This window comes from Aulonocara stuartgranti (assembly GCF_965226115.1).
Source record: "Aulonocara stuartgranti genome assembly, chromosome: 13".
NCBI classification, from domain to species: Eukaryota; Metazoa; Chordata; class Actinopteri; order Cichliformes; family Cichlidae; genus Aulonocara; species Aulonocara stuartgranti.
The window spans coordinates 8,799,734-8,818,267 of NC_138949.1; the positions used below are offsets into that span (position 1 = coordinate 8,799,734).

Here is an 18,534-nt window from a genome sequence, read left to right on the forward strand (position 1 = left end):
AAGAGGCTGCTGTTGCAGTATGTAACATCAAGGCTCGTACAACAGCCAGGCAGACAGGGAGGGAGGACTAGAACCAGCCAGCACCCTGCCCTCCCCTCCCCTCCAGCCCATTCCTTCTCCCTTCTTTAGTGGAGAGAGAGGACAGGACAGCTGGGGACGGCATGGTGGGCCAAGGACCAGTGAGGATGGAGAGAGAGGATTGCAACAAGTAGACTATGCTACAGTAGGTGTTCGTTCTGGGTCTGTTAAATCCCACACAGCTGCCAATAACCAGTGTTCACTGCCGCTATAGGTCAAAAGGGATTTTTGATCCTGTAAACTTGACAAACTTTGCAAAGAGAACGGAAACTGCAATGGAAAATACACAGTACAATGTCATGTACCCACCCGTCTTCTCTTTTTTTTTTAATTAAAATGTAAAGAGAAGTTGATTTAAATGAAAGAAAATACATATGGTTATATTTTCTGTTGTTACATGTTTAAATGTGGCTACTTTCTTGCCACAAAGTAACAAATAAATATAAATTGGTGGCATCTTAATATAGTGGTGGGCAGCAGGTTATTACTGTTAGTACTGTGGATTTCATATTGGCTTTTGGTCCTTAAATAATTATATTAATTTAAACAATTTATAAGTAATTACAATAATCAGATGAGAAATAAAAAAGGGATTTTATTTTTTGTTCTTTTTCTGTTTTATGTGATTATTATTATATTTGATTATTATTTTGTTATTATTTATTATTTTATCATTTAATTATTTTTATTATTTGATTTTTACTTTATTTGTTTTTAAATTAATATAGCGTTTTTGTTTTCTCTTTCATTTCATAAATTAAAAACAATGCTATTAATTTGTTGGTGGTTGATTGTTGGTTTTAGCAAACCCTGTCTGACTTAAAAAAAAACTTTTTCAAACACAACTCAGGGTGACTAAAAATATGTAATATATATATAAAATATATGCAATTGTAGCTGTGACAATGTGGAAAAGAAGCATGGAATAGTTGTGACAGTATCGTTGTTTTTTAACTGCATCTCTTATCTATTGTTCTGTTGGTGATTCATGTTTTTGCTCACTTCTTATCCAAATCGTAGCTTTTCATCATACGTGAAAGTTTGTATTTATCTTTTACAACACTTTTTCTTTCTCGTCTTTAATGACTTTGTTTCCCCCGCTTTCCCTCAGCAAGAATTTCTCTTTTCCGTAACCACCATTCGCCAACCACAATTAGCCAAGCTGCTCTGGGATTGCGCATCAGCCATGTGCTGCACACTGCTCTAGCTTAACCAACATCTTAAGCATTTTAGCCAACATAAAATCTGTTAATTTCTTTTGTCAGTTTCACAACCCTACCCCATGCTGTTTCACTTTTCTACAGTCTCCAACATGTGCATATTTATCTATGAGGTATGGTTTATGGTCTTAATTTTCCTTGCGTGGCAAGGGATTCAAATCCTGGCTGTGCCTGAGTACAATTTCTCATTTTAAACTCTACATTCCCTCAGTAGGAATTCAGTGCACTGACTGTATGCTCCAGAAAATCAATCTGTCACCAGTTTCATTTGTTTTCACCAGATGAGCTCTGGGAATCTCAGCCTGCAAATGTGCACTTGACTTGGAAAGGCTCTAAGCATATGGTCCAAGTGTGCAAATGTGACTTCTAAAATGGAGAAGCATTCAGAGGGCTCCTCTGGGTTCCCTTTCGGTGTGACAGAAATCAAAATCCTGGATAAAAGAAACATTGGGAGTTGGGAATAGCGACAGAAATGGCTACTCCTGTTCACCTACGATATGAAAACAGACAGTTATGTTAATGCATGACATAACATAGTTGGTAGTGGCTTTAAGTGTCAACAGCATGAACTGAGAGGTCTGATTTCATGCAGCCCTGCCTCCGGTTTCAGACTGAGGCTGTTTCCTGCTCTCAATACAGGAATGCCATCTAGTGGTTAAAATCAGTAAGTTTACATGTGGAACCGTATTGGAAAATAGCCCTTATGTACAACAGGTTATTAAACAGGATAGTGCATGAGCTTTGTGTTAATGGCTGCAACACAGCTGCAGCATAACATAGCACAAATGCAACACTTCCCTGCCAGTCACATGGTATTAACTTGGCAAAGTGCACCAAAAAAATCTCTCAAGTTCGCCCTCCTAAGACAGCCTATTTAACAGATCTTTATTAAGTAAAAGATTAGCCAGCTGAAGTAAATAAGTGTTCAAGATGGAGTTAAAACGAAACGCTAGGGTGGGCTTGAGCACCAGCCCCCAACCAAATGCAAATGTATGCAGGAATAACTGCTTCCCTTCTCTCTTCCTGTGATGCGTAACCATGAGGCAAGTCTATGGGCGAAGTTCATAAATGTTTGTCCCGCTGTAACATATTGAGTTAGCTGCAGTTATTTAACCTGCACTCGTTGCAGAGATTGTGCCCCAACACTGTTTTTGTCTGCGAGGCCTGATGAATATGCATTTCTTCCCTCTCCCTGTCTTTAATGCCTAAGCGCTTCCTCAACCACACACACACAGTGATACATTTGTGCACAATACAAATCGTCATGCATATAGTGCTATTGATATACAGATAACTTTGCAAAATACCTATTAGAGCTCTCTACTTTAAAGATTAGGATGAAAACGTTCCTTTTTGAAAAAGCGTATATAACCGCGAACCCTTCCTTCATTATGCTGCAATAAGGTCTAAGCTGCTGTGGGCGGCTGAGTGTTTCTTCTTCACCCACCTTTTTTCACTGTGTGCTTCTACAGCAATCTGCATTTGATTTTTAGTTATTATTGATCTCTGGCTTTTTTTCTACAGCATGTCTGTTGTCCTGTCACCCTCCGCTCACCCCCAACCGGTCGTGGCAGATGGCTGCCCCTCCCTGAGCCTGGTTCTGCCAGAAGTTTCTTCCTTATAAAAAGGGCTTTTTTCCTTTCCACTGTCACCAAGTGCTTCTCATAAGGGGTCTTCTGATTGTTGTCATCTGAGCTCTATGTTGTTTATTGCAGGGTTTTTAACTGCTGTTGGAATTTGGAGCTATATAAATAAAATTGAATTGAATTTATTATGTAAGATTTTTCTTGATGATGATGATACTAATTAAAAGTGTAATAGTAAGTAAACAGCCAGATATGCCAAAAAGATCACCAAGAGAACAGAACACATAAATGCGTCATCAAATGGACAATTGTGTTTTTAAACAGAAAAATAAAAGGAAAGTAGATGATAGATGTGTTACATAATTAACTGAGTGGAATGATAAGTTGAAATGGAGGAAACAGTGAAATATGTGTCTCTAAAAGGTTGATTCTGTTCATCTGGACGTAGCGTTTTGTGGGAGAAATGTTTCGTCACTCATCCAAGTGACTTCTTCAGTCTCAGCTGACTGCAGGTTTCCCCAATCTTATAAACAGCGTCATTAGGACGCTACAACACAGAGCGAACACCATCCCCACTGACACAGCGGCCAGGGAGGCAGAAGAACGGCACATCAAGAAGGCCCTGAGTAAATGTGGTTATCCCAGCTGGACTTTTGTCAAAGCTGGAAAGGCACCTAAAGAAAGCTCCAGCCGATCCAGGAGAGATCGCCCAAGCGAAAACCTGTAGTGATCCCATATGTGCCAGGAGTATTGGAGCAGTTGAGACGCATTTTTTCTAAACACCGGGTCTCTGTGGCATTTAAACCCCAAAACACGCTGCGCCAAAAACTGGTCCACCCCAAGAATCGGGTCCCCCGACACAAACAGAGTAACATAGTGTACGCTGTTAAGTGCCAGGAGGATTGCCAGGATTTATACATCGGGGAAACCAAACAACCTCTGGCGAAGGCACAACACAGAAGAGCTACCTCATCAGGCCAGGACTCTGCAGTCTATTTACACCTACAGGCCAGTGGACACTCTTTCAAGGATGAGGATGTACACATCCTGGACAGGGAGGAACTCTGGTTTGAGCATGGAGTCAAGGAGGCCATTTACGTGAAAAGGGAAAGACCATCTCTGAATCGAGGAGGGGGCCTAAGTGTACATCTTTCACCATCTTACAATGCTGTGATTGCAGCCATTCCCCAACTCTCTGTGAATGGTACTCATGGCCATTGATCAGTGGTCTTTGATCAGTGGGTTTTGGTCAGTGATTGTTTCTCTATATATTGTGATCTCACACTGAATGTAGGTGGGTTAGCTATCAGTTAGCTATGACCAGAAGACAAAAAGACTACACATCCAAGCCAAATGGTGGAACAGATAGTTTAGATCAGTGGTGTCCAACATGAGGCCTGTGGGCCAGAATTGGCCATCAAAGACAGCCTAATGGATAGTTTTGATAAAATATGAAGGAATTTCTGTATCTTGCTGATACAGAAATTCCAATTGACCATTCAGACTACATCATATTAAATAAGTAATGTATTTCTGTAATTTTACTGCTTATAATGTATCCCTAAAGAGTTATGCTGACAGATTTATTGGATTTACTACAATAGCATTTCTTTATTATGTAGAAAAACTGAGACTCACTGTTGAAACTACACTTCTTATTCTTATATTAAAATATCTCAGGGATTAAATGTGTGGGTGAGTTTCACTGGTCCTGCCCACATCCGATCAAAGTGGGCTGTGTGTGTCGTTGTAAAGTGAGTTTGACATTCCTGGTTTAGAGGAAGAATTGAACAGACAAATCTGAGTGTGGTTTATGGCTGTTGTTGCTGACTTAACTTGTGTTTCGAGTCAATGGGTAAAATGAAATTTATCTTTCAAGATGTCAGCGCCCCGACATTAAAATTGTGTGTGGAAAAATAAATACTAATAAATTAGTTTTGCATGTTTTTAAGAATTGTGCAAAGCACTCATACGCATATCTAACAGTTAGAATTTGAAATGAGCAATTGCAATCTTATTTTATTTGAGATAAAATGTTTATTCCATCTGGCTAATTGCACTGCCCTCAGCTCCACCATCTGTTACCCAGGTGAGGCAAAAAGACTCTCCTCCACACGTCTGCATCCTGTCCAGGTGAGTAACTCTCGTGCTCGTGCAGTAAACACAGTTTCCATTTATTTTCTTGTGATTCTGAATCCTCCTGATATTACTCCAGGTCTACCCACACAGCACTTGTCATGCTAAATAAAATTGAAAGAGGTACAAGGAGTACACAGTTGCCTAGTAGCAAATGTTTTACTGTGGGCTTTGTGTGTGTTCAAAGTGTTTGTGTAGTTCCCAAAATACTGGCCAAAGGGACCAAACATGTTCCTTTTTCATTTTTTATAATGAGGTAGTGGAAAAACAGATGCCAGTGTTTGCTTGTTCGGGGTGGGGGTGGGGGGGTGAAGGTGAAAGCAGGGCGGGCCTTTGGGAGTGCTAAAGAGACTTGGTGGTAAAGCTTCAACTTAAAGACACTGCAAGTAACAAATACTACCAGGAAGCTGTTATTTACAACAAGCTGCAACTATTGTTCCTTCTGTTTTAGATCTATACTGGGAGGAAATGGATTTTGTGATTTTAATGAGATTTTTTTATTATCCTTTATCCATCAAAGTAAAAACGTTTTTGCACACTTCTGTGAATTTCTGTGAACAATAGTGCCCGGTAGAGTGTTCACAATGCTGAGGGATCTAGGACTCAACAGCCGTCTGTGTGCATGTGTGCATGGGTGTTGGACTTCCTCACCGGCAGAACTCAGGTGGTGAGGATGGGTAGGTGCGTCTCCGACAGCATCACTATCAGTACGGGAGCGCCAAAGGGGTGTGTCCTCTCACCACTGCTCTACTCCCTCTACACTTCAGACTGTGTGGGCACCCATGGCTCCAATACCATTGTGAAGTTTGCTGATGACACAGTGGTGTTGGGCGCCATCTCCAACAACAATAAGGCGGCCTACATGGATGAAGTGAAGAATCTGGCATCGTGGTGCCAGCATAACCACCTCCAGCTGAACGTCGGCAAGACCAAGGAGCTGAGCTGGTAGTGGACTTCAAAAGGAGTCAGCACAGAGACTACAAGCCCATTATTATTTCACTAGCTGGGACCACATCCTTGGTAACGATGGGCGATGAGGGAGTATTAACTGGTGCTGCGGTTTGGGGAAGGCCTCGAAGGGGACTGGTGACGGCTCCCCGCAGATCGCCATGTACTAACGAGAAGTGAATGAAGGAAAGGGAGAGAGGAAAAGAGAGGGAAAATGGGGGGGAAGTGTGGGGCATGAAAATGAGAAGAGCAAGTATTGGTGAAGGGGGGCTTTTATAGCCTGAGGCCGGAGGGGGCGTGAAGGAGGAGTGGTTCCGCTCCTGAAATTCAGATGATATCTCCACTAATGGAGCTCAAGTGGAGAGGGTGCAGTCCTTCAAGTATCTCGGTGTTCACATCTCCTCAGACCTGACCTGGTCTGCCCACATTCAGGTCCAGTCCAAAAAGGCTGGGCAGTGCCTATACCACCTACGACAACTGAGGAAGTTCAGGGTCTCTCCAGGGATCCTCAGGACTTTCCACATTCTCATATCATCCTGCTCCTACTGGCTTCACAACAGCACAAGACACTTTAACACCCTACCCACGCAATGTACACAAGCTGTAAATTTCCAGCTTGCTTTATTTTATTTTATCTTTATTTATATAATGTATATAACTCACCCACTTGCTGCACATAATGTCCTCTTTGTATATACTCATTCACTGTATATAAAGTTCTGTCTCTCTTTTTTGCACAGTCGAGGAATCAGGTCACATTTCACTGCGTGTTATATCTGTATAACTATGCATGTGACAAATGAAGAATCTTGAATCTTCTTCTTTCAGCTGCTCTCTTTAGGGGTCACCACAGTGGACCATCTGCCTCCATTTGACCTCGTCTCCTTGTCCTCCTCTGCCACGCCAATGCTCTGCCTGTCCTCCTTCACTACATCCATCAATCTTCTCTGTGGTCATCCTCCTTCGTTTTCCTCCTGCCTGGGAGCAACATCTTCAGCATTCTGTGTCCAGTATATCCAGTATCCTTCCACTGCAAGTGTCCAAACCTGTCCTAGAACCAGGTTTTGACTTTTTGTTCTGCTTAGGGGTTTTGTAGTTTTATTTTTTGATAAGCACGTCATGGTCCTGGGTCAGTTTACGTTCAGTTATCACTCTTCCTGTGTTTGTTGTTCTGTGTGTGTTGCCTTTAGTTTTGCTTCCTGTGTCTCATCTTCTGTGATTTCATTCACCGGTGTCTCATCCTGCCCAGCTGTCTCCACTTCCCATAACCAACGTCCTGTGTATATATTGTCTCAGTCTCCCTTTTTCCTTTGTCATGGTGTCAGTTCAGTTTTCCTTCATGTCTCGCAGCTCCAGGATTAGGTCTCAGAGTCTGGTTAGTTTTAAGTTTCTTTCTGTACCTTTTTTTTCCTAACTTTGGATTTTATTCAAATCAACCTAAAATGTCTAACCTTTTGCTAATAAATTTTCCCCTTGAATTTGTTATTTCTTAATGTTTATAGGTCTTCATTCCCTTAACTGATACAAGTTGCTTTTAACTTAGTTCCATGCCTTTAGTTCTGTGCTCTTGCTCTCGTGACCTTTAGGTTCCTTCTGTCTTTTTTATACAGGATTTGGTAAAACTCCTTTTGTTTATGCTGTTATGGCTATGCTCCTGTTGTCTGTGCCTTTGGGTCCCTGACGGCTTTAGATGATGGGTTGGGTTTTTCCCCCCTTTTGGATTTCCAATTCTGTCCTTTCAATCTTGTCTCCATGTTTGTCCATGTTCTGTGTCAAGCTTGTATGTCTTTGTCAGTGTTAGTTATTTTTTCTATATGATTTTGACAGTCTCTTGTCACCAGTGCTTTGGTTAGTTCTAGTTCTCTGTCTCGTCATTAGTCTCAGCAGTTCTGCCACCTTTTGCCTGTTCCTTGTTATCTTATGTTTGTATATATTGTCATTTTAGGCTTGGCTCTTGGCTCTTGGCTCTTTGTCACATTCTACCTCCCCGCTCATGTTTTCTCCTGAAAGATTCCTAGCTGTAAATGATTTTTTTCCTGACCTGCTTTACGTTTATTTTGTAAGAGCTCAACAATAAAACTACCTTTTAGTTTGTAACTTGTTTCCAAGTCTTGCATTTTGTTTCCAACTTGTGCCTGCCACACAAACTGCCAGTACACAAACCATCTCAGCCTTGCTTCTTTAACTTTGTCTCCAAACTGCTCAACATAAAGTTGTCTCTCTTGTGAATTTGTTTCTGATCTTTTCCATTCTGGTCACTCACACACATCAAATCAAACTGTTGTCTTTTTGTCAGTGCCATCATCTCCAAACAGCACATCACAGCAGGTCTCACTACCATCTTCCTTTTCACTCTTGCTGCTATCCTTCTATCACTAATCACCCAACACTCGTCTCTACCACTCTCCTCATCTGCTTTGTTTGTTGGTTTGGATAAACAACTTCTCCTTGCGTGTCCATCTTTCATTTCATTCAACCTTACTAAAGCAACATGAAGACAACTGTAAAGTTTATAAGCATTTAACAAAAGACAGAACTCCATTAATCATAGGTTCTCACAAACTGACTGGATGGGGTCATTGTGTAATAAGCACACTCGTCATTCAACAGTCGTTTCAAGATCAAGGTCAGGAAGTACAAGAATACATCTTGGTTATGCATCTGGACACACCATCTACCATGATACCTTGGGTCATGGTGTTGGTATCATGGTTTTTTTTGACGTACATCGGGTTATGAAACCCAGAGTTTATATAACTGTAAACTCTCAAGTTAGCACTGGACGTCAGCTAGAAGTGATAAACCAAGTGGTGTTGGCTTCTCCACAGAACCTTGGGAATTGATTATTCACTTGATCGTGGTGATAGTGACTTTTCCACCACACCAGTGTGTGGTATCGCCTTGTAGCAAGAGTTTGAATCCATTCGAATATTCTCCCGTGTCTGTTTAGTTGCTCCTGCTTCCTCTCACAGCCCAATGACATGTTAGGCGATTCTAAATTGGCCGTTGGTGTGAATGGTTGGCTATATGTCTGTGTTAGCCTTCAGATAGACTGGCAACCTGTTCAGCGTGCACCACACACCTTTGCCCTTTGCTAGTTTGAATAGACCAAAATCTAACTGTGACCCTGAATTATATTGGAAGAAGAGGATGGATGAAGGTGAACTTTACAGGCTCAAAGTTATTATGTTGGTTTTACTGTTATTCAGTTCTTGGATGATGTTTTTATGCTGGTATGCAGACCCAGTTACACATACGCGTACAAGGACACACAGCACTAAATATGTAGTGCTATGTGTCCTGGAAAAATTCAACCTTTGTAGCACTTTTATAAACTAATAGTGTTTAGATGCACATCCATCACCATGTCCTGCCATGAATACCATGATTTGTGCATGATATATGTTAGGGACAGCTATCGCAACCACTTAGCTAACAATTGGTGCTTTTTTCCCTTCTAGAACAAAACCCAAAGTTTTTACTTTCTCAATGATTATCTGCTTGTCATTTAACAGATTTTATTAGGTGATTAATGTAACTTTAACTTCAAAAAAATACTGTCTTTGGCCTACTTTTCAACATTTCCATCTGACTCATTTTAAGATAAGGTTCTGGTAAATGAGATCATTAATATGCATGGTAGGCTACATAATTATACCATGCTAAAATGCTGAGACTAAAGCTGCATGCCTCAAGAAAACAGTCACAATCCTCAGCTGATGACCCTTGAGGAAGAATAATGAAACAAAATTATTACTGCATCAGAAAATAACCCTATTTTGATCTTTAAGTTACAGTTAGAGGCCATCACAATTTAAGTGATAGATCTTATAAGCAAGAACGAAAGCACAACCTGGTTGAACTAACCATTCATATTCCAAGTCAAAGCTACTGTTCGGATTTCAGGTGAGCCAGCAGAGCTCTTGACTTCTATAATTTTACTGTCATTGATATATGATATGATGTAAATAAAAGAGTATAAAGATTCAACATTTGCATGTGGCTGAAAGTCAATATTACATATAGTTCAACATACTGCTCTTGCTCATTTAAACACAACACTTTACTACACTTCCTGCATACCTCAGCACCTCCAAAAGCTTTCTTGCCATTTTCCCAAGTCAGATATTCTCAGAGGAGCTTCCCTGCTGAGACACAGCCACACTTTAAAGCTTCATACCAGAACTGAAGACTATAGCAACTTTTGACATCTCTGTGACACATCTGTAAATATTCACTATTTCCAGAAGAGGCTGGCAAGTTTCCACATGCTTGACATTCTATGTCCATCATGAATTTCCTCTGAAACAATGCTTCCCAGACTTCATAGGTCAACTATCAGCCTTGGATACAAACAGGATCCCAAATATGGGTCACAGCTTTCTTTTTCTATTCTTTTCTACAACAAATGTTTTCACGCATAAGGATTTCAAATGGGAACTATCATTTTACATGTCTCGTATGTTTACTGACTTCAGTAAATTAGCTAAATTTTGCATATCTATTAAAACACTTAAACAATATTAGAATAAATCATTCGTTTTGGTGTCACAAACCATGAGTGCATGAATTTGAGGATTTGGGCAGGTTTGAGCTGAAAAGTAGCTCTAGCTTGTAGCTTGGATATAAGCAACCGTGTGTCATGATTAGTGTGGAGAATGACTTCCTACCTGGTGTAATTTCTTACTTTTTGTGAAAAGGTTAGCTTGAACCTTTAGCATTTAGCTAACAGTCATTATTTCTTAGCACTTATCTATAAGTTGACATTCTGTCACTGTCCTTATTTATTATTACTTGGAATCTCCTGCTCACCTTCCCCACTTTATATATAAAGTAATTTAGTTTTCTAGGTTTGTAGTATTTGCAGAATTCCCAACACGTTAGGTAACATTACATCCCATCCCATCTTTTATCAGTTTGGTTCCGACTTAAAAGTGCAAACAGGCCAAAAGTATTTCCTCTTTCTCGCCAATCCTGACAGCTATACCCAAATAAGGAAGGAGGAAAAGAAGTACATCTGAGCCTGAAATATGAAAATAGACAAAACTGAGCAGCCATAATACTCTAAGATGACTTCAGATTATAACATCGGGCTCATCTCTGCCAAGCGCTGCCTCGCTGTAAATGATTCAGTTGTTCCCAGCAGCAAGGAGTTCTGCAGTGTTTCCACATTAGGAGCTAATCCTTTTGAAGATGAAATACCTTCTGAATGTATCTCTCACTTGGCTACAGCACAGTGCCAACAAGGATCAAATAGACTGCTTTGTTCTCAAGTAATAAGTCATTGAGGGGATATGCCAGAATATGTATGATCACATTAATTGCGTGGCTGCTAAAGTAAAAGTACTTCCCTCTATTATCTCAACATGCCACAGTACTGAGCAGTCAACAGTTCTAATAGTGGTTTCCCTCTGCCTGGCCAAAGAGGCCCTTCTATCACTGCTCAGCAGCCACGGGGCACCGCCGGCATAATAGCAATCTCATTCACCACCACCCAGAGCTCAGCTGGCAACCCAAACAGGCTTTCCATCATGACTAGGACACGGCACAAGAAGATATTTAAATGGAGTGGACAATTAAGATGGATCAGGGTGTCTCAGAAAGTATTGGGCTAAAACAAATATGCAAGGGGGTGCGTTTGTAATAACAATGAGAGAAGGGTTGCATTGCTAATTTGTTTTGACAGGGAAATGACTAACAAAAAAAAATATGTGCAACATTACATTTAGATATTATATACTGTAGTTCTTTAAAATGCTTCAACAGTAATTCTGTATAAATAACAGAAAAATACATTTCTGATTGGCTTGTAAATGAAATGCTATTGCTGCGTTTTTTCTTTCATTTTTTTTCCAAAATGCAAACTTTCAATTTAAAATAGATGACTCTGCAGAGAATTTACCACTATACCACAGACATGTTGGTTTTCAGGAGGCAGAAGTGACCCTCTCTGGATGAGACCTTGGTTAGCAGACTGGATCTGTAGTATGTTAGGAGGCAAGGCACAGACATACATATTTGCTACAGTGCTGCATAACAGAATAAATAATGTAAGGTTTCCACTTGGCAAAACTGAAGAAAAAAACTTTCTTGATGGTGTTAATGTCACAGCAAATCGTGTTATTTGTTAAACTGTCAAACGATTCCCCAGAAGACACCAACACCACAAACCCAATGATACGGTCCAGTTCAGAGACTCATATGACTCAAGCAGAGGTGGGTGAGTGGATCCAAATATCGATAGTAGCAAAACCAATGCTGGTAATGGATTTTTTCCTAGAAAAGAGCAATATTCTTTAAACATGCACTAAAAAATGTCTGAAGCTTTTTGTGTTGACTGTCATATCACATATTCATATTTAGCCTATAGAACATTTAAACAATAGAAGTTGACCCAAACTGCTTTAGAGACAGACACATTTCCCAAAACCTGGTTTTAAAATACATAAAAAGCTGAAAGGTGTGTTTTGTTGTGTTAACTAATTATTGTGGAAAGTAAAAAGTCATAGTGATTTAGTGCTCATTAAAAAGTGTTCAGAATTTCTAAATTCATCTCATTAATCATTACATACTGCTCTCTCCTACATGAACTGCCTTTAGACACTATCCGTAGAGAGCATGCTTTTCTCTGTGCCAGCCTGTAAACATATTTTTAATGCTGCTAAACTTGGGCATTTTAACAAGAGAGTCCATGGAGAGCCCTGTTTGGAGCCAGCCTCCAGTTGCCACTCCAGGAACTGCAGTTTCTGGCACTTCCATGTTGTTTTTTATTTTTCAGCCCCAGTGGTTGCTACTTGATAATAAACTTAGGATTACATTTACTTTGGTATAAAATAAATGTCATGTAAGTCATGCAAATATTGCAAAATTTGTATTTTTGTCTATAATTTAAGGTGTCTGCTTTGGACTATTCTGTCAGTTATTTTAATAAATACTGCATTTATTTGATTTAGTGTTCACTTGGAGAACAGGAGATTTCGAGGGATGTTTTGGCAAGTATTGTATGAAGAATAGAACATTTTATTCTTGACTATCTAATAGATTGAGTTAGCCAACTAAAAGCTTCATTTGAACATTTTAACTATAACACAGGTTCTCATCAGTGGATTGAGCTTTGATCAATTTCAGAATATTAAATTTCAAAGTGACTTTTGGGCAAAGACAGATGAGAAGCCCTGTTCATTTCTCAATCAAAGTAGCAATTAATACAAAGAAGAAATGCTGCTGAGAATGTCGCCTTCTTACTTTTGAATGAAACTAAGAGATCATTTCAGATATTCCTATAGGTACAAAAACCAGAAGAATGTGAAGAATATTACACATTTTTGATCCAATCACTCTCACGGAAGAAAAAAAAGTAATCTAAACCTTCCTAAGTTCCTAAACACATTATGATGGTATAATAATAAATATCAGCTTTGCAGACTGACAGGACTTTAGAGAATTTATTGAGGGCATAGTTCATATTCAATTAAGAAATGAGTATGTAGCCAGTATGGTGGAATAAATAAGTCTAGTACACACTAGTTCGTACAAAGCCAGATCATTGGAATTAGAAGAGATAATAAGGACTAAGTGATGAATATGAGTCACTCAAGCTGCACTGTGAACGGAGGCGTGAAGCCAACTGTAGCATGCAGGCAGCAGTACTCTCCGCTCTGCCAGCACTGGGAAAAGGGAGGATTCAGAGATCCGCAGCTCATGACCGCCTTCAGTGTGTGTAGCCTGATTTTTGTGGCGTTACCGATAGCCTTAAACACCTCCAGCAGCATCACTCTGCTGTGGACGGTCGCTGAGGAAGCATCGATTATTCGGCGTCGTTTCTGGTCAGGATTGTCCTGCAGTGACCACCCACTGACTGCTGGACTGCAGCGAGCATTTGAACCCCCACCAGTGGTGCCCAGCGTACCCCGAGAGCTCAGACATGCCATCTGTGTCGACTGGAAACGTTGCGGTGTGCTCCGAAATTCGCTTTACTACTTGAGGGAATCAAAGTTGGTGCAATGGAGACTTCCGGGAGTGATGCGGCGGACGCGTACTTAAGAAAAGCCGAAGACAGAGAATACGATCTTGAGCATCTGCCTCCACTGCTGGAGGATGAGGTGAGAGGGAGCGGGGTTTTTAAAAGGAAGAAGTTATAACTAAACATTGGCGTTTGTTTGTTTTAAAAAGATACCGGTGTCGATTGCTTGGAGCATCCAAATGATATGAAACAGCCTCTTTTTGTGTTTCCTAGAAAGCTGCTGGTTGAAATTCTTAATCCTCTTAGTGGTTAAAGTCAGCCAGAGAAACGTTCTTAGGGCCTTAACATTTACGATGATTTAAGACAAACAAGGGATCGGAATCGACTTGCTCACTGTTTAAATGCGAGTAAAAGTCAAAATGTACTCCAGAAATAATTTTAATACCTAGACTTAAAAGGTTTCAGGTTTTATCTGCAAAACAGTCTAGTATATTTAGAGTAACCCATTTCCTGCCAGGGTAGCAGAAAATACATCTGGAAGAGAATGGGTGGAGAAGGGTTTGGTGTTGTGGACGGAATTTAATATACTTGTTGACTTTTTTTTTCTTTTTCGGACACACTGGGTTATGTTGCATATCTGACATATCTGTTTAAGGTAATCTCTCTGCTCTATGGTGTGGAAGATAAAAAACAACTTTTGGAAATTCACATTAAACCAAATTCTCAATACTTTATATAATGGTACAAGACAGCCTTCCTAAAGAGTGCTTCCAAAGAGCTCCCATTGGGAATGATAGGGGATGCCCACCTTATGTGTAAAATAAAATAGGGTTCCAAATTTAAACCATCAGCAGTCTTTAGTGTTTCTTTGCTAAATTGAATAATCTTTTTGTATTTTATTTGTTTTTTAAACAGAGTTTCAAATGATGCATGATGAAGGAATACCATGTTCCGAGGATTTTGTTTGTTGCTGTTATGAGCACTTCTTCAAGTGCCAGAATTGAAAATTGTCCTCCTCTCCCTCTGTGTGCATCTTTACACCATAATACAGGAGAACAAGCCCTCTCTTTTGCCTTTCCTCCCATTACTGCAGTGCAAAGACATGCACCACACCAAGAGCCTCACCAGAACCTTGAAACTCAGAGGCAAACTTATATAGGACAGCACATTTAACTTGAGGGGGGTGAGAGAAACTAACGTTCCCCTGCACTGTTCTCAAGGGAAACTGTCTATTTATGGGGCGGCTGCTGCTGCTGCTGCTGCTTGAAGTGGGACTTTTCTGCCCTGTAATTTGGCTCTACCCCACTCGATCACATCAGTATGCTTTGTTCGCAATCTGTTGCAACTCTGCTGCACCTACAAGACAGTCGTAAATCAAAACAGATAGGCCCTTCTTGTGCAATCAAAGATAAAGCAGTGATTGTCAGTGAGAGCAGAGCTGTAGATTATCAGAGAACAGAAGCGTTAAGACCTTCGGAGTTAGAGAAAAATGAAGCTGCTGTGATATAAATACTGTCATGAAAGAAGAAAAAAAATCGTCCATGGTTGGTAAAGTGCTAGATATAGTGTGACAATCACTTCTTTATGACACCGCCTCCACGCACACACACGCACTCGTTCTCCACTTCCACTCTTCTGCCTGAGTTAAGGCCAGCTTTTGTGTCCACTTGCAAACTGTAGAGAAGTTCCTGTAATAATCAGACCGCAGCATTATGCTTAATGCTTCATGGAATCTGTGAGATCACTGCGTCTGCTGGGGTAAATGGGGCCAGTGGAACACAGACGATGCAGTGTGTTGCTACAGGTCTGTAGATTCACTCCATGGAATTAAGCGTGCAGGATGCTATATTATATGGGGCGATCGTGGCTCAAGAGTTGGGAGTTCGCCTTGTAATCGGAAGGTTGCCGGTTCGAGCCCCGGCTTGGACAGTCTCGGTCGTTGTGTCCTTGGGCAAGACACTTCACCCGTTGCCTACTGGTGGTGGTCAGAGGGCCCGGTGGCGCCAGTGTCCGGCAGCCTCGCCTCTGTCAGTGCGCCCCAGGGTGGCTGTGGCTACATTGTAGCTTGCCATCACCAGTGTGTGAATGGGTGGATGACAGGTTGTGTAAAGCGCTTTGGGGTCCTTAGGGACTAGAAAAGCGCTATATAAATACAGGCCATTTACCATACCAGATATTTTCAGCTGTTAGCGCTAATGAATGAATGAATGAAGGCAAACATATCTTGTAAAGCCTTCAACTTTAGATTATGTAGCGTCTTAGTTACAGTCATTTGTAAGTTTGAGTTATCTTTTTCAGTGTTAATCAAGGCATGAGTCAGTTTCCAAGTAAAGACCCGTAGGGGCATATAAACACTGAACATGTTTACGTGGCAAAGATTTAGTTCCTCATAAAAATGAGACTTATATTGTAATTATTACAATGAGTGTCAGAGTGTCCGTTTTTATTACAGTCAAAGTCAAATGTAGTCAACGTTTGTGACGGTGAAGTCAAGCCTGGAAGCATTTTTGTGGCTAACAAGCTGTGCCAGGCTCCTGCAGATACATCCTGAGACAGAGACCGGACACTCAAAGAATCAAACTGAATTTCTCAGAGACATCTGCAACAGGAAACCCTTTTTAAAAATCTTTATTACTGGGGTAAAGTCAGCAAACTTTTTAAAAGTAATCCTTTAAATGCTTAAACTAACAGAAAACAATGCCTCACAAGATGTCAGCTGAATGGTAAGAAGACTGGTACCTACAGTACCAACAGGAAATGTGTCATTCTGGCTTAAAAGCTACTTTTCAATTCAACATCATGTTTTGGTTATTGCTCCTTAATGTTAATGCATCACTCTTACCTACATGAAGGACCTGTTGAGGTGGGAAAGTTCACATTGAATCTGAGTTTAAGATGTATAAGGTAACATCAAAGTTTGGAAGCCAGCCATGATCCATTATGAAGAGTTGCATATGCTCTGTATGTCCTAATGATGTCAAAGTAATCTTTAAAATAAGAGCACGAATCACCAGCCGACAAGCTGGACCTGTGAATCAAATTAATGTGGCTCCTAATATAGTCCAATTTTATTTAAATTTTGATTGGTTTTAAGTCTAGGGTTCCATTTCTATAAAACACACTCGTCAAGGTATACAGTGGGGCAAAAAAGTATTTAGTCAGCCACCGATTGTGCAAGTTCCCCCACCTAAAATGATGACAGAGGTCAGTAATTTGCACCAGAGGTACACTTCAACTGTGAGAGACAGAATGTGAAAAAAAAATCCATGAATCCACATGGTAGGATTTGTAAAGAATTTATTCGTAAATCAGGGTGGAAAATAAGTATTTGGTCAATAACAAAAATACAACTCAATACTTTGTAACATAACCTTTGTTGGCAATAACAGAGGTCAAACGTTTACTATAGGTCTTTACCAGGTTTGCACACACAGTAGCTGGTATTTTGGCCCATTCCTCCATGCAGATCTTCTCGAGAGCAGTGATGTTTTGGGGCTGTCGCCGAGCAACACGGACTTTCAACTCCCGCCACAGATTTTCTATGGGGTTGAGGTCTGGAGACTGGCTAGGCCACTCCAGGACTTTCAAATGCTTCTTACGGAGCCACTCCTTTGTTGCCCGGGCGGTGTGTTTTGGATTATTGTCATGTTGGAAGACCCAGCCTCGTTTCATCTTCAAAGTTCTCACTGATGGAAGGAGGTTTTGGCTCAAAATCTCACGATACATGGCCCCATTCATTCTGTCCTTAACACGGATCAGTCGTCCTGTCCCCTTGGCAGAAAAACAGCCCCATAGCATGATGTTTCCACCCCCATGCTTCACAGTAGGTATGGTGTTCTTGGGATGCAACTCAGTATTCTTCTTCCTCCAAACACGACGAGTTGAGTTTATACCAAAAAGTTCTACTTTGGTTTCATCTGACCACATGACATTCTCCCAATCCTCTGCTGTATCATCCATGTGCTCTCTGGCAAACTTCAGACGGGCCTGGACATGCACTGGCTTCAGCAGCGCAACACGTCTGGCACTGCGAGACATCTGCTGCTGCCTATCTTGGCCAGGTCTCCCTTGAAAAAGAGGTTTTTAATCTCAATGGGATCTTCCTGGTTAAATAAAGGTTAATAAATAAATAAATAAAACTGCGGGATTTGATTCCCTGCCGTTGTAGTGTGTTACTGATGGTGACCTTTGTTACTTTGGTCCCAGCTCTCTGCAGGTCATTCACCAGGTCCCCCCGTGTGGTTCTGGGATCTTTGCTCACCGTTCTCATGATCATTTTGACCCCACGGGATGAGATCTTGCGTGGAGCCCCAGATCGAGGGAGATTATCAGTGGTCTTGTATGTCTTCCATTTTCTGATGATTGCTCCCACAGTTGATTTTTTCACACCAAGCTGCTTGCCTATTGTAGATTCACTCTTCCCAGTCTGGTGCAGGTCTACAATACTTTTCCTGGTGTCCTTCGAAAGCTCTTTGGTCTTGGCCATGGCGGAGTTTGGAGTCTGACTGTTTGAGGCTGTGGACAGGTGTCTTTTATACAGATGATGAGTTCAAACAGGTGCCATTCATACAGGTAACGAGTGGGGGACAGAAAAGCTTCTTAC

At 40.9% G+C, this 18,534-nt stretch overlaps 1 protein-coding gene across 1 annotated transcript in view; it reads left to right on the top strand.

Moving 5' to 3' along the window:
* The first annotated feature begins 13,591 nt into the window (after positions 1–13,591).
* Positions 13,592–18,534, top strand: part of kndc1 (kinase non-catalytic C-lobe domain containing 1) — a 50,786-nt gene continuing 45,843 nt past the window's right edge. The window contains exon 1 of the mRNA XM_082557161.1: positions 13,592–14,070. Within this exon, the coding sequence (XP_082413287.1) occupies positions 13,972–14,070 (99 nt within the window). The 5' untranslated portion in view covers positions 13,592–13,971. The remainder of the gene's footprint in view (positions 14,071–18,534) is intronic.